The 16,324-nt window shown below is 43.7% G+C and overlaps 1 protein-coding gene across 1 annotated transcript in view; it reads left to right on the forward strand.

Moving 5' to 3' along the window:
• TEDC2 (tubulin epsilon and delta complex 2) overlaps positions 1-16,324 on the forward strand; it is a 106,492-nt gene that overhangs the window by 20,583 nt on the left and 69,585 nt on the right. The window contains exon 4 of the mRNA XM_068244421.1: positions 6,626-6,681. Coding sequence (XP_068100522.1) covers positions 6,626-6,681 — 56 coding nt within the window. The remainder of the gene's footprint in view (positions 1-6,625; positions 6,682-16,324) is intronic.

Below are 16,324 nucleotides of genomic sequence, written 5' to 3' on the forward strand. Positions count from 1 at the left end.
GTTACCCCAGTATAGCAAGTACAGTTAGCCCAGTGTAGCAAGTACAGTTAGCCCAGTACAGTTAGCCTAGTGCAGTCAGTAATTACCCCAGTATAGCTTCCCCAGTGTAGCTAGCAGATGTGCCCTCTCCCCCCCGCGGCCGCCGCTCCTGTTACCTTATGAGCAGGTGTCCGCTTCCTTCCTTATATTCCTCCAGCCGCGGCTCTCCTCTTTGCAGCATGTCGTATTACAGCAGAGCTTCCTGCGCGGCTGCTGTAAGGAAGGGAAGGAGGCGGGGTAGCGGCTTCCTGTAGCGGCGATACGCATCACTGTTACCATGGGAACCGCTGTCCCGGCTCCCTTGGCTCCTTACAGCAGCCGCGCAGGAAGCGCTGCTGTAATACGACATGCTGCGAAGAGGAGAGCCGTGGCTGGAGGAATATAAGGAAGGAAGCGGCCGCCCGCTCATAAGGTAACGGGAGCGGCGGCCGCGGGGGGAGAGGGATAAGCCGCGGCCCCCCAGAAATCTGCCCAAGGACCCCCAGGGGGCCGCGGCCCCCAGGTTGGGGACCCATGCTTTACAACATCCAAATCCTCATAATACTTTTAACCCAACACTAACCTAAACTAAACTAATCAGGTTACCCCCCTACCCTTACACTACTTACCAGTACTTTAGGCCAGGGGTTCAAACTCCTTGTTTCTTTACAAGTGTGTGTTTTTCTCCACACAAGAACCTTCTGAAATCTAGTGAACTGGTTCATTTAATGATTATTAAATGTGCTTTAGAGGACAATAACATTTAAATATTTATGGCTGGTGAGGTCCAAAGACAGGTTTCAGAACCTGTAGTATTTAGTTAAAAGGGTGAAGAGAAACGGCTCTAAATTACACTGCTCCAGTCACAATGAATAAAGCTTTTTATAGCTTGGTTGCTCTGCCATGGTGTTGCACAAACAAGAACATAAACAAAGTTTCTTAAACCGGACCTAAACTCTTGCACAGCAGCCAAGAAAAACACATGTAGTTGTTGAAAAATTCACTCTATGTATTTAGAGAGCTCAGCCTGTGTAATTAGCTGATATCAGCAAGTAATCAGCAAGTGTAGATCAGGGATGTCAACTGTGTCTGAACTGTGCAGCGATGTGCCCTTGTTTTGTGCTAATATGTAAACGCTGGAGGTTAACCCTTTCTGTTCTCCCAGTAATTCCAAGAAGTAAACACTGTAGGATTTCTGTAGGAGCTCTAAAAGTTGTAATGAAGAATATTTTTCTTTAACCACTTGCATAGCAGCAGTCTCTAGCCCATTAAAGGGAAGGTTCACGGTCCATTAAAAAAAAAAATGCTAATCCACTTACCTGGGGCTTCCTCCAGCCCGTGGCAGACAGGACGTGCCCTCAACGCCACTTCGCAGGCTCCCGGTCTCCTCCGGTGGCGCACCCGACCTGGCCAGGCTAGCTGCCAGGTCGGGCTCTTCTGCGCTCCAAAATGCGCCTCACACGGGAGCGCTGACGTCATCGGATGTCCTCCGGGCTGTACTGCGCAGGCGCAGAACTACTGCGCCTGCGCAGTACAGCCCAGAGGACGTCTGATGTCAGCGCGCCCCGTGAGGCGCATTTTGGAGCGCAGAAGAGCCAGACTTGGCAGCCGGCCTGGCCAGGTCGGGTGCGCCACCGGAGGAGATGGGAGCCTGCGGAGCGGCGCCGAGGGCACGTCCTGCCTGCCACAGGCTGGAGGAAGCCCCAGGTAAGTGGATTAGCTTTTTTTTTTTTTATGGACCGTGAACCTTCCCTTTAAGGACAAGAGACCGCTGGTACTGAAGAACGGCGCCTCACAACCGAATTGCCACGGCCCGCTGGTCACGTCGCTCCTCCATCCCCGCAGGCAGTCCCCTCTGCTATCTTTTATGAGAGCAGAGCTGTGTGAGCATGTCAGGAGCCACTTTCATTGGCTCCTGACGCTGTCTATCAATGTAAGCCAATGGGATTGGCTTACAGTGTTGACAGGGTCAGGCGCCAATGCAATTGGCTCCTGATCGGCTCATACAGCTCTGCAGTCATATAGATGGAAGGGTGAGTGATCTGCTGTGGGTAGAGCGTGGCGGCAGTGGTGAGAACACACGGCGGGATCACTGAAATATATGTCCTGGCAGCGGTAAAGGGATCAAAACAGGGCGTAGAATTCAATCGGCGCAGTTTGAAAGTAGATAAAGGTTATTTTGCTGTTGCTTATCTTTTAGAGCAGAGAGGAAGTTCTGAATTTAGGGTAAGCTTTAAAGCGCAAATTCAGCCTAAATTAAACATTTAATTGTTAGTTTTCTACTATAAAGTGATAACATCCTGCTGGGTCTTTTCCTTCCAGATCTCTCCCCAAGGCCCGTGTCTGCCGCTGTCCGGCACATAGCCATGCCCCCTTGCAGAAAAGTGCCATGGCGTTTTTATCTACTCGAGATAGAGAAAGCGCAAGATCCCATTTCTGCAAGGGGGAAGGGCTACACGCCAGAAGCTGGAAAAGAAGGGGCTCGGGAAGAGATTTGGAAGGAAATCACCCAGGAGGCTGTTGTAACATTATAGTAGAAAACTAATAGTAGTAATGCTATGTACTACATGTCTGATGTAATGCACACATTGGAGACACTGAACAATGCGGTTGTGCTGTGGACAGTGCATTTTCTATCACTGTGCACACCACCAGTTTTTCATTGTGTGGATCAAGCCTAAATGTGTGGAGTAAAGCAAAGTAGGCCCTGCACAGATTAATCCAGTGCCTCCTCTTGGCATGTTTTAATGACAGCTGTGCCACAGCAGTTCAGTTGCTCCTCTGGGCTGGCAAAGTGGGGGAAACCATAATGTTGTGACGTGGCAGTGATCCATGTACCAACAAACACACCTGGGAGGGAGTAGCACAACTAACTCTTGGTATATTGTAGCGACAGCTGTGCCTCATAGGTAGAGTTGTAGCTTGGCAGTGACCCAAGTGTCTTAGGGGGGGGGGGGGGGGGGGTTGGGGGGGACCGACACTACATTGTGACATAGAAAACAGGAAGTAGTTCAAACAATGGATGCAGAGGACATTAGTGGTACTGGCACAAGTGACATCTAGTTTGATTGTATTTTCATTGATTAGATGACCGTTTACTGTGATCAAACTGTACATTTGATAATTTGCCCAGAATCTATAAGATATTGATTCCTGTGTGTGGTGTATTGATCGACCATCAATATTTTTATCAAACAGTAGAATCAAATGCAATATAAGTTGTGCATATCTCGATTTGTGTATGGCCAGCCTTTAAGCCCCTAAGTAATAATAATACGAAACCTACTTGAAGATCAAGATGTATTGTTCTTCCAGGGAGAGAGGTGAATTGAGATGTCTGACAACCTATTATCAGCAGAGTGTGACAGTGTCACTTGGCTTTGCTGTAGCTTGTGGTATGTGAAACTAGTGAATCTGGTGGACTGTAGTCTATACACATGTAGGAAGCTAGCATGTAATGCAACTGAAATACCAGTCTTGCACGGCGTTGGCTTTTAATTAGCCCATTCCGTCAGTGTATACTGTCATTCCTGTTGATCTTTTACTATGCAGAAAATAACCACTGTGGCTAAATATATACAGTACATGTGCAGATCTTGGCAACATGTAAATTAGTTGAGCTGAAAAATGCATAATTGATTTTAATTCTTAGAACTACAGGAACAAGTTTTTGCTGGAAGAACTATTTTTAGCAGCTATAATAAAGTGTATATTACTAATATAGTATTCATGCAGCAAAGTGGGTTGTTGGTTCACTGCTATGTAGATGGCTAATTAGGAGATACGTATGTATGTATGTATGTATGTATGTATGTATGTATATATACATATACATACATACATACATACATACATACATACATACATACATATACATATACATATACATATACATACATACATACATACATATATATATATATATATATATATATATATATATATATATATATATATATATAAATGTATTTTTATTTTTCATGTTGATGTGTGTTGCCACCTGCTCATATTACAGGAAGACCCATAGTAAGACCTTACAAACATAAAAGGTGGGAAGTCTGCATCATGTGCAGCCCTCTTGCCTCAGCACCGCGGACTGCTATTAATAATTGGCATGTATTTGAAGCAGGGCTGTGGAGTCGGTCCAAAAATCCACCGACTCCTCAGTTTAGGATTCCACCGACTCTGACTCCGACTCCGACTCCACGACTCCGACTCCTCTAATTTGCATATTACAATTTTGTTGATTAAAAGTCTGTAACATGAAATTCGTCTCTTAACTGCCAACGCTTAGGAATTTTACAAGACAACTGAAGTGAGGATATGTAGACTACTATATTTATTCCCTTTAGACTAAAACTAGTCCTTGGTAAGAGTACTTGTAAAAGGTACAAACCGGAACAAAGAACATCTATCAGGCCCTAGGCAATGTAACTGTGGGTGCATGTAAGAATGATGTGCAGGTACTCTGCAGGGGAATGAGGAGATTGTAAACAGACAACACCTCTGTGTTCAATGTGCACAGCATTCTCAGTGGATCCCCTGCAGCTCTGTGGAGAGTGCATATGTAAAGTATAGTACTACTGTGTAACAAAGTAAACCTGAGACAGATGAAATTAAAGTTTTATACATACCTGGGGCTTCCTCCAAGGCTCCAGCCGCCTTCAGGATAATCAGTCCCTCGTTGTCCTCCTCCACCACCTGGATCTTCTGCTATGAGTCCAGGTACTTGAGCCAGTCAGGCGTAGTGCGCATGCACACACACCGCCGCCAGGAGCATACTACACCTGTGCAGCACTATTGTGCAGGTGCAGAATGTTCCTGGCTGTGGGAGCGGCATGCGGCCGGACAGCGCTGACTGGCTGAATTACCAGGACTCATAGCAGACGATCCGGGTGGTGGAGGACAGTGAGGAACTGATTAGCCTGAAGGGGGCTGGAGGAAGCCCCAGGTATGTATAAAACTTTACTTTTCATCCGTCTCCGTTACCCTTTAATTTGTAGTCACCAAACCAAATTTTAATAACATATCAAATTATTTTATTTCATCAGCAAAGGGAGTGCATACATTTGCATAAATCAGCATCAATGCAGAATTATTTCCATCTCGTTGACCATCCCTATTAGTGACATAGCTACACATCAGGCTTTATTCTTACAGCATAGATGTTATTTAGTATATATAAGAGATTCCTGTGTACACATCATATATACAGTCACAATCTGATATGTATATCTGACCTTAAAAATACGGGGACTGCTTTATTGAAGCAGCACAAGTAACTAATTTTGATTGGTTTATTTCATTTTTGTGGACTAAGCACAGCTATTACTGTATATATACTGTATATATACATTATTTTTAATGACTATTATCTGAGAAATAGAACATTTTATCATATTTTCTATTTTAATTACAGTTACAAATTCATTAGGAGTCAGTGCATTTTTTCCCGACTCCGACTCCAGACACCCAAAATTGCCCGACTCCACGACTCCGACTCCACGACTCCGACTCCGACTCCACAGCCCTGATTTGAAGTCAGATGACAAGCTAACAGTAGCTGTGACTACTATAGCATCAACCCCTCTATTTGAGACTGCTGCTTGGCCTCTGCAGAGATATAGCCAGGGTAGTGAGAGGGGGTAGTGAGAGGGAGTATGGCTGATGCAGTAGACGGGCAAAAGATTGTAATTGGCTGGATGGGCAGAGGACTATATCTCTGCAGAGGCCAACCTGTACATGTTTGTCCAACACATGCCTTGACAAAGGGTAACGGATTGGCCACAAAATGATTGTCAGTTATGCAGTCAGATGCATTACGTGTGAAGGGACAATACGGTTTCACGAAGTTCCAGTGAAGGTGGCCACTAACAATAAAATCTTTTTCATCCAATTTTACCATTTCTATGTAATTTAAGGTAACTGCCTAAATTATCCATTCAATATATTCACTTAGTTTACCCTTCTACTATAAAGATTTGGTAAAATTGGATGAAAACGATTTTATCGTTAGTGGCCATCTTTAAAGGAGTCGTCAAACAACTCCTGCTACCCATAGAACTACTCACCCGGGGCTTCCTCCAGCCCCTGGCAGCTGCTATGTCCCTTGCCGCAGCTCCGCTGGCCCTAGTTCCCTGACTGTGCTCAGGACGACCTCCAGGACGTCCTCTACTGCGCCTGTGCGAGCGCCGCTGTCAATCACCTCCACGTGGTCCGGAACATACTGCGCACGATCGGGAAATGAGGGCCAGCGGAGCTGCTGCGAAGGACATGGCGGCTGCCAGGGGCTGGAGAAATCCCCAGGTAAGTAGTATTATGGGTAGCAGGAGTTCTATGATGACTCCTTTTAAGCTTGTGTGCAGATCCTTCCATTGGATTACTATTCTCTACTGGAACTTGCCATAGCATCTCTGACTCTGCTTCTGTTGCATTGTGAATAAATGCTCCAATAGGTGCTCTAGGACTTTTTGTTTGAAATCAGCTGTAATAAGCATGTTTTTCAGCTTAGCAAGGTCAGTGACCTGTATAAAGAAATGTCAATTCTGATGTACTGAGAACTCTTTAAAGCCATTATATAATCTTATACTGATATATATGTCCGTAGGAAAACTGACAGCTGTGAGGATTTGAATCAGGATGACCCCGAGAATGAACCTCAGAGTGAGTGAAAAATTACTGCTCAGTATTTTCTTTAGTGAAAGTGATTATGGTGTATTCCGTATCTATTTACATGTAACTGTTTCTGCATACAGTCCTAAAGCTAACTCCCAGGTACAGTAAGTAGATATATTGTTCTATGTTAACTGTTCAATCTGCTGCGAGTTTCGTAATGCTGTGTCTCCTGACATCCCTGGATTTTTATTGGCTCTCCTTCCTCCTGTGTCATCTTCCTTTTTACCAAATCAGTGTTTCACAAACAATGTAACTAATTAGGAATGTATGTCATGTTCTAGCACGAGGTAGCTTCTGTGCTTAAAAAAAATAAATACAATTACTTGAATTTGCCTTCATGGTGGGTGGAGCTTGAGACATTGGGGAAAAATTACTTTTAGGGAGAACCTCTCATACTTTCCTCCCCAGCAGAGCATCCTCCAGTTGTAGGTTCTTCTCTTATTTTTTTTTTTCTTACCTGTTTCTGCCTGATTGCTGCTATCACCCCAGTTACATCTTCCAATATGGCCTTATTAAATCCGTGATGGTGCTGAAGAAGCTGCAGTCACTAGCAGATGACCTCACAGGTAGTGGTGGGCCCCTGGAAAGTTTAGAAACAGATAAGTGGGGACCATTAGGAGCTCTCCTAGGGAGGCAAGTATCTGCTTTAATCCAACTGGGCATTTGAGTGATAATTTGATTAATGATTCAGCTAAGTAGTTACAGCTAAGTCGTTAGTCCATCTGTGCTTAAAACTGAACTGAAAACCGTTTTGAAAACCCTGCACTTCACCTAATTAAAGGACACCTGAGGTGAGAGTGATATGGAGGCTGCCATATTTATTTCCTTGCAAACCATGCCAGTTGCTTTGCAGTCCTGTTGATCTGGCATATGTAGTGGCTGAGTAGAAACCCTAGAACAAGCATATGGCTAATCCAATAAAACCTGAGTCAGACAGTATTGTTTAAAAGGAAATAAATATGGCAGCCTCCATGTCACTCTTACCTCGGGTTCCCTTTACTTGTGGTTACCAAATGACTCCGTCAATAGCACTAAAATATAAATCCTGATTTTATTTGGAAAAGTCACACTTTGCCCCACTTTATCCTGCACCCCACTATTGGTCAATAGGTCTATCAATCACAGTAAGAAGGGGAGAAAAGGAGGTTCGGAATCCTCAAGATTCTTGGTGAAAGTGTAGATTTGCACAGAATATCATTTTTATTCATGGTTGTTTGGGAGCTCCGCCCCTCGTGTGATACCAGCAGCCTGGGGAAACCAGAGTAGTCAGCACGGAACATCTAGCCTGGATGTCACATGCCGTCACTTTGGAAGTTCCATTATATGGAACTCCTAATCACTTTATGAGGCTTTCTTTTTTTTGCCATGGAGTTTATTAAATCATTCAAATTGACGATTTTGTCGTCAAGACTGGAGTACTGAACTTTGAAATTTAGCTGTAAATGAAGTTATTTCCTTGTTGACCCTCTTATGAAGCGGCAGAGAAGCCACAAAACTTGCATCCCTCATAAAGAAAAAAGATAGCCATTGTATCCTGTACACAGAATATATATGTATCATGGGGATACTTCACATGCTTATGTATGGAATACAAATGCAGTGTTCTCCCCAGAAATTTTTTCCAGCTGGGTGGCATGAAATACTAGCCGGGTGGCATGAAAAAATTAGCCGGGTAGGGCATGATGAGAGAATGCAGAGCCGAAGATTCTGTGTACAACTATGCTTACAGAATAAGAGGAGGTGAGCCGATGACAGCCGGGTGCTCACCAAACCTAGCCGGGTGAAGCACCCGGCTAAAAGAGCCTGGGGAGAACACTGCAAATGGATTTAAAGTATACCTGAATCGAGACAAGGCTACCTAAGCTAATCACAGAGGATTGTTCATGTTGGATCCACACACCTCTGTGCATGTTCCATTCCTCTCCTCGTTCTCTGATCCCGGTAATCGCTCCTTGAAAAATGTTACTTCATGCTAAACTTAGACGGGAAGAGGCAGGCAAGCAGGAGATAGGAACCAGACAGACCAGCGCACGGCAGCCGCACGGGGGACTTTAAATGCTGGACGTGACCGATGATGTCACTTCCTGCATTTAAATTCACCGCGCCGCTGCCATGCGCTGGTCTGTCTGGTTGCTATCTCCTGCCCGCCGCTGATACGAGGTGAGGCGGCGGCAGCACGGGGGGAACGAGGGGAGGGGGGCTGTAAAATGTAGCAGCCGATCTGAGGCGGCGGCGGCGGCAGCACGGGGGAGGGAGGGGAACGAGCAGAGCGGAGATGGCTGTAAATGTACTTGATAGCAGCCGATCTGACGCTGTTTTGTGGGTAAATCTGCAGCCAATCCGGATTCCATTTTGTGTGTGTATCTGCAGCCAATCCTGATTGCATTTTGTGTGTGTATCTGCAGCCAATCCTGATGACATTTTGTGTGTATATCTGCAGCCAATCCTGATTGCATTTTGTGTGTATATCTGCAGCCAATCCTGATTACGTTTTGTGGCTAAATCTGCAGCCAATCCTGATTCCATTTTGTGTGTGTATCTGCAGCCAATCCTGATTCCATTTTGTGTGTATATCTGCAGCCAATCCTGATTACGTTTTGTGGGTAAATCTGCACTTCTGCAGCCAATCTGATTGCATTTTGTGTGTATATCTGCAGCCAATCCTGATTACGTTTTGTGGGTAAATCTGCAGCCAATCCTGATTACGTTTTGTGGGTAAATCTGCAGCCAATCCTGATTACATTTTTGTGGGTAAATCTGCAGACAATCCTGATTACGTTTTGTGGGTAAATCTGCAGCCAATCCTGATTGCGTTTTGTGGGTAAATCTGCAGCCAATCCTGATTGCGTTTTGTGGGTAAATCTGCAGCCAATCCTGATTGCGTTTTGTGGGTAAATCTGCAGCCAATCCTGATTGCGTTTTGTGGGGAAATCTGCAGCCAATCCTGATTGCGTTTTGTGGGGAAATCTGCAGCCAATCCTGATTGCGTTTTGTGGGGAAATCTGCAGCCAATCCTGATTGCGTTTTGTGGGGAAACTGCTGCTAGTTTTTTTTTTGTCGGGGGAGGGGGGGGGGGGTGATTGGTCTTCCGGCCCTCCACCATGTGGCCTGGACAAAAACTGGCTATCCATGCCTGCGAAGTTGGACAGCACTGCCCTAGACGATTCTTTGCCAAAGTGATTGCATTGTATAGGTTGATCTCCTGGTTTAAGATTTGCCTGTTCCTTGTGTCCTGTGAACTGCTTTGTGTGTGTATCTATACATATATACTATTATTATTATTATTATTATTGATTTATAAAGCGCCAACATATTCCGTGGCACTGTACAAAGTAAGAAACAAACATGGGGTACATAATACAGACAATGGTGTACACTAATATACAAGATACATAACTAGTGACAAAATACAAAAATTGATACAGAATACAAAATACAGAAGTGGTAATGATAGTGATAAAAGTAACATGATGAATAAAATGTACAATGATTACCAAGACACAAAATATAATAAATATATATATATATATACACATGTAATTTATACACAGGGGTTGGACAAAATAATGGAAACACCTTGAAAATCAACAAAATATATTTTAATATGGTGTAGGTCCACCTTTTGCGGCAATTATAGCCTCAATTCTCTGAGGTATTGATTCATACAAATTGCGAATTGTTTTCAAAGGAATTTTAGCCCATTCTTCAGTTAAAACTCCCTCCAGGTCTTTTAGAGACGATGGCGGCGGAAATTGACTTCTTACTTGAATCTCTAATAACGACCATAAATGCTCAATAATGTTGAGGTCTGGGGATTGTGGTGGCCAGATGAGATGCTCAACTTTATAGAATGTTCCTCGTGCCATTATTTAACAATTCTAGCTGTATGGATTGGGGCATTATCATCTTGAAGATGGCATTCCCCTCTGGAAACAGTTCTTGAACCATAGGATGAACTTGGTCACCCAAAATTCCTAAATAGTCTCGGCTGTTAATTCTTCCATGAAGGGAAATCATTGGCCTGGTGGATTTCCAAGAAATAGCACCCCAGATCATCACAGAACCCCGCCATGTTTTACGGTTGGGAGAAGGCAGTCTGGATGAAATGCTTCTTTCGGCTGTCTCCAAAAGTATCCTCGGTTGGAGGTCAGAAATAAGGTAAACAGTGATTCGTCAGAGAAAATCACATTTTTCCACTGCTCGAGGGACCAATTCTGGTGGTCTTTACACCACTCTAAACGCTTTGAAACATTTGTCTTTGAGAGCAGAGGTTTTCTAACTGCAGTTCTTCCATGGAATCCAGATTTGTGCAGCTCCCAATGAACAGTTTTTGTGGAAACTGGGTTCTGTAGTTGTTCATTCAGCTCTGCAGTGATTTTAGGAGCCATGGTCTTGCGAGCTTTTCTAACAATTCGATTTAGAGTCCGACACTCTCTCTCAGACAACTTCGACTTTCGGCCACAACTGTGCTTTGCTGAGGACGTTTTTCCTTCTCTTTCAAAGGCAGTCATTACTTTTGAGACAGTACCTCTTGAAATGCCAAGCATTTGGGCAGTTTCTGTTACATTATTTTGTCCAACCTAATATATGTGTATATATATGTATGAGTGAAAAGAGAAGGAAAAACGGCCTCGGCAAAGCACAGTTGTGGCCGAAAGTCGAAGTTGTCTGAGAGAGAGTATATATATATATATATATATATATATATATATATATATATATATATATATATATATAGACACACATATATTTCCCCCCTGGCTTAAGTGCCTCGTTAAGTTTGCCTGAAATGTGATATGATTCACTTTACAGTCCTGTAACTTCTGTAAATGACACCCCTCTATGAATTCCAGCATCCTCATAATGTACTACAGAAGGTGCATCATCATCTCATATGCTATACATATTATTATGTGTTGCAATGGTGATAATCTAGTTGTTCCATTATCTTATGTAAAAGCAAATTACAGTGTCCGTGGGCGGATCAGCGACACAAAGATGCATTTAATTATGGAACGAGCCTATCAGCTACTTCAGGTACATCATCTGGCTCACTGATACAGAGGCGTACAGATGAATAGGACTGTAGTAACCGATCTGTATATCTCCTTCTGTCACCTTCTTTTTTTATTTTGCTAATTTCATGCCTGGCTACATTTAATAAGTGACCTGCAGAGATGTATGCTTTTTATGCTTGGAAATAGTCTTCACACCATGCTGATCACATTGATTGTAGTTGAAATAGTGGACAGAAGAAATCTCCCAGGCAGGTGGCACGAAAAACACCAATTTGGTATTGTGTGACTGCGGCATTGTGAATGCCTTGGCTAAAAGTCGGCATAGTCTTCCACAAATGCTTTTAGATTCTGTTCACCACAGATGTTTTTTACAGCATGTAGTTTATTTGTAAATCCAATATTTCTGTATCGACCTTGCTTGCGCTACGCATGCTGCTTTTAAAGAAAAAAAAATCCCTCCCACTTCTCAAATCAATTAACTATAGAATTCTGGCTGTTTACAAATATGCTCTTACCTTTCCCCACAAGGGCAGTCTTAAACCACGCTGCCTTTTCCCTGTTACACGTTAAAGAGAACAAGTCACAATTTTGCTAATACAGGCTTTGAAATATTCACTATTAGTTTGATTTTTGTGTCTTGTAAGCTGACATTCATTTTGTCATTATAACTATTGTATTGTTAACTGTTTTTGTATTATATGTATATTGGTATGTACCAATCTCTATTTTTTTTTTTTGTATACCAACGCCTGCATTTTGATGTACCTACGATTGTTGTTAAAGTGTAGCAGAGATCAGAAAATACAAAGAATCAATGCTTAGTCGGGGCTTCCTCCACCCCCATAAACGCGTGCGAGTCCCTCGCCGTCCTCCCGCAGTCTGCTGTTCAGCCGCGATCAACGCCGGTAACTCGCCCAGTCGGGTCCAGTCTTAGTCTTCTGCGCAGGTGCAGAAGACGCAGACTTATGCGGCTGAAGCAGTTACCGGGGCTGACCGCGGCTGAACGGCAGACTGTGGGAGGACGGCGAGGGACTCGCACCTATTTATAGGGCTGGAGGAAGCCTCTGGTAAGTATTGATTCTTTGTATTTTCTGATTTCTGGTTTACTTTAAAGGCCTGGACACACTAGCACACTTTAGTCTGCTTTACAGCTAGTATGTTCAAGCCTCACTATCTACAGCGCGCCAAAAGATGTTGACTATATAAGTCAATAATACAATAAAGTAAGTTAGAATCAAATTTATTTGGCCAAGTATGTTTGTACTTACAACGAATTGACTTGCCAGTTGCTTAACAGACATAGGCAATATGATAGGATACATGGTACAGTATAGATATTACATGTTAAGGATAGTATGTGAATTAAAATGTTAGCAAACAGGGTGAGATTCATTCATTGGGTCTCCCCTGCGTGGACTGACTGGTGTGGAGTGGCACTGCCTAGCCACACGCCCTGCTGCTGGAGTCCTCTGCATGGCAGTTGCACTGGTTGTGATATTGAGCTGCGCCTTGTAACTTACGCGGACCCTACCTGTAATCCTGTCGTGATGTGTATGGCGGCTTAAGACCCCCTGGACACTGACACACACATGCTGCCACTGTAGACAGTTTGAGGCATTGGTCTTCCTGAGCTGGTTACAAGGAGCCACTAAGGCTGAACTATTGCTGCCGTACTCTGCACATGGGACAGGTACAGTATAATGCTCATCAGCTGAACTCCTGAGCAATGCTTATATATGTAAATTTTGAACTTTGGTTTTCTGCTTTTGCTTCTGCTTGAACTATACAGTTTTCTACCGCTTTGCATGTGTCTCTCAAACCGACTAAGCAGCATCTTTTGTATGGATACATCTACTGTTGAGAATTACATGTGCTATTAGCTGCGGATTGTGACATGGTCAATTAATAAGGAACTTCTCTTTGTTTCATGCGACTAGTGAGCTTAATAGGACAGCAGGATTGTGTGTAGTGTCTCACATCTGATGCCGCTATCTAAGTGTGGTCGTGATGTGTATGTCTGAGTAGCATGGTGTGTGAGCGGGGTGGCCACTCCACATCATTTCAAAACAGTTTGTTATGAATAGATTTTATTAATAATAAATATATATATATATTTTTTTTGTATTTTCTTATTTGGTTGAGTGGGTGGATTTTTGTTGTATACACGTCCCTTTTCTGTTCCTTGAACCATACTGTTTTGAGAAGAATTAATTTCTAGTTCTGTGCTGTAATGCTTACAAGTCCTAGCAGTTTTAGCATTGCTGCGTGGTTCTGCACTAAGCATGGCTACCTCCTGAGCGAAAAGAAGTGTTCCTGTGTCCAGGGCCAGCCTTGAGTTTCACAACGCCCTGAGCAAATCTTGACTTTAGGTACAGGTGGTGGGAGGGCACTTCCAGTATAGGTAGCTAGAGAAGCCCCCCTGTATCGCCAGCCATAGAGTGCTCCACAATATGTAGCCATAGAGCACTGCAGTATAAGTAACCATAGAGCCCCCCAGTATAGGTAGCCAGAGAGCAGCCCCCCCCCCCCCAATATACATAGTCTTATGGTGGCCATACATGGTGCAATTTTTTCATCCAATTTTACCATTTCTATGTAGTATAAGGGTACCCTTATACTACATAGAAATGGTAAGATTGGATGAAAAAATTGTACCATGTATGGCCACCATTAGTCATCAGGACATCCAAATACACATACAAGTAGACACTAGGTTGATGTGTGGGTTCAGACATCGCTAATACTGGTACATGTTCATATGATAAATTACAGCAGAATAAGTAACACAAGGAAGAGGAGGTTCCTGTCCTTGTGAGCTTACAATCCAGAGGATAGAGGTTTGGAGACATTAGAGAAGGTGACAAAGGGATTGGCGCATGAGGCAGTGAGCTTCCAATGCTACTTATATCAAATGATAGGCTTGCCTGAACAGATGTGTTTTGATCAGGGCAATTTTTGGGTGCCTGGAATCTGAGTTGAAGTCGGTGGCTTCATAAACTTCGGCGTTGGAGTCAGTGGATTTTTGTACCTACTCCATAGCCATGCAAGGGCTGTGGAGTAGGAGTCGGAGTCAGAGCAGAGTTTTAGGTACCTGGAGTTGGAGTCTGAGTCGGTGGTTTCATAAACAGAGGCGTCAGAGTTTGAGTCGAATGATTTTTGTACCGACTTCACATTCCTGGTTATGAGAGCATGTTTGAATGTTTCCAGGCTTGGGAAAGCAGTCCAAAGGAGAGTTGGTGCTTGTGAGAAGTCCTGGATGTGGGGGCAAGAGAGCTAGAAGACAAGAGGCTCATGGGTGGAGTGAAGGTTCCGGGTGGTATATATCTGGAAATTAATGAGGAAATATAGGGATGTGACCAATTATGTAGAGCTTTGTATGATAGGATGAGGAGTTTAAACTGGATCCTTTGGGTAAGGGCCCGTTTCCACTACAGCGGAAATCGGGCCAAATCTGCAGTTTCCCCACAAGCAAATCGTGCAGGGAAACTCTGCCATAGGGGAGAATGCTGCTGCCGTCCAATATCACTTGCCTTAGCGATTCAGACAACATTGCAGCATTTTTTGTGCGGGAGGCAGCGAATCCTCTGGGATTCGTCTGCGTACCCCCAGCCAGAAAGTTCCGCCGCGAGTCTAGCAGCCACGTGCGACGGCTAGTGGAAACAAGCCCTTACAGGTAGCCAATAGAGAGATTGGCGGAGAGGGGTTGCCTCAGAGGAGCGGGAGGAGAGGTGGATGAGACGGGCAGCAGAGTTCAGTAGGGATGGGAGAGGTGGCTTTCTGGTTTATGGTAGACCACAGAAGAGTAGGTTGTTACAGTAGTCAAGACAGGATATGATTAAAGCATGTACAAGCATTTTAATATATACATAGTGCATGCACAGTACAATCAGAACATCCAGCATCCGTTACAGAATACATGCATTGCTCATGTGTGGTGAATAAACATCCAGCAGTACAGGTACATATTTATATGACTGAATTATTACACTCAGGAGAAACACTAGGGGGAGGACCCTGCCTGTGTTAGCTTACAATCTTTACAAACTCCTGAGTGTGCATCAGAGTATCGCATAACGTGGAGTTTTCATTTTTCTGTAAGTTGGGGATGAGCGTAGCTATGCAGCTCTGTTTTTTAATAATGTTACACGCTCTCTGGAGCTGGGAGCTAATGTTATTACCACAGGGTCCAGCAGGTGATAAAGCAGCTGCCAGCAGAACTGATATTACATTTGTCACTGAAAATGTAAAGTTCACTTGTCATGAGGAGGAAGGCTGGTAATGCTGATTGTAAAATATGCTTTTTTTTTTTTGTTTTGTTTTGTTTGCGGGAACACTGATAGTCTGGCAGTAATACATGCAGATCAGATGTTCTGACCTTTCTCTATTTTCCTAGTAAGCAGACTACCGGTAGTTCCAGGGAAAAACCTCATCAAAGCATCTAACTCAGAAATATCTAGATAGAGCATCTGCATTATTGGTCACCAGCAATACCATCCTTCATGTTTATTTCATGATTTTAATTAAAAGTGGAATTGCTGTTTTAAAGAAGAAATTCAACCAACCCTTAACAGCAGAATGGGATGGAGGTGAGCGCAGGTCTGCTTGTCCCACTC

This window comes from Hyperolius riggenbachi, chromosome 7 (genome assembly GCF_040937935.1).
Source record: "Hyperolius riggenbachi isolate aHypRig1 chromosome 7, aHypRig1.pri, whole genome shotgun sequence".
Taxonomy (NCBI): Eukaryota; Metazoa; Chordata; class Amphibia; order Anura; family Hyperoliidae; genus Hyperolius; species Hyperolius riggenbachi.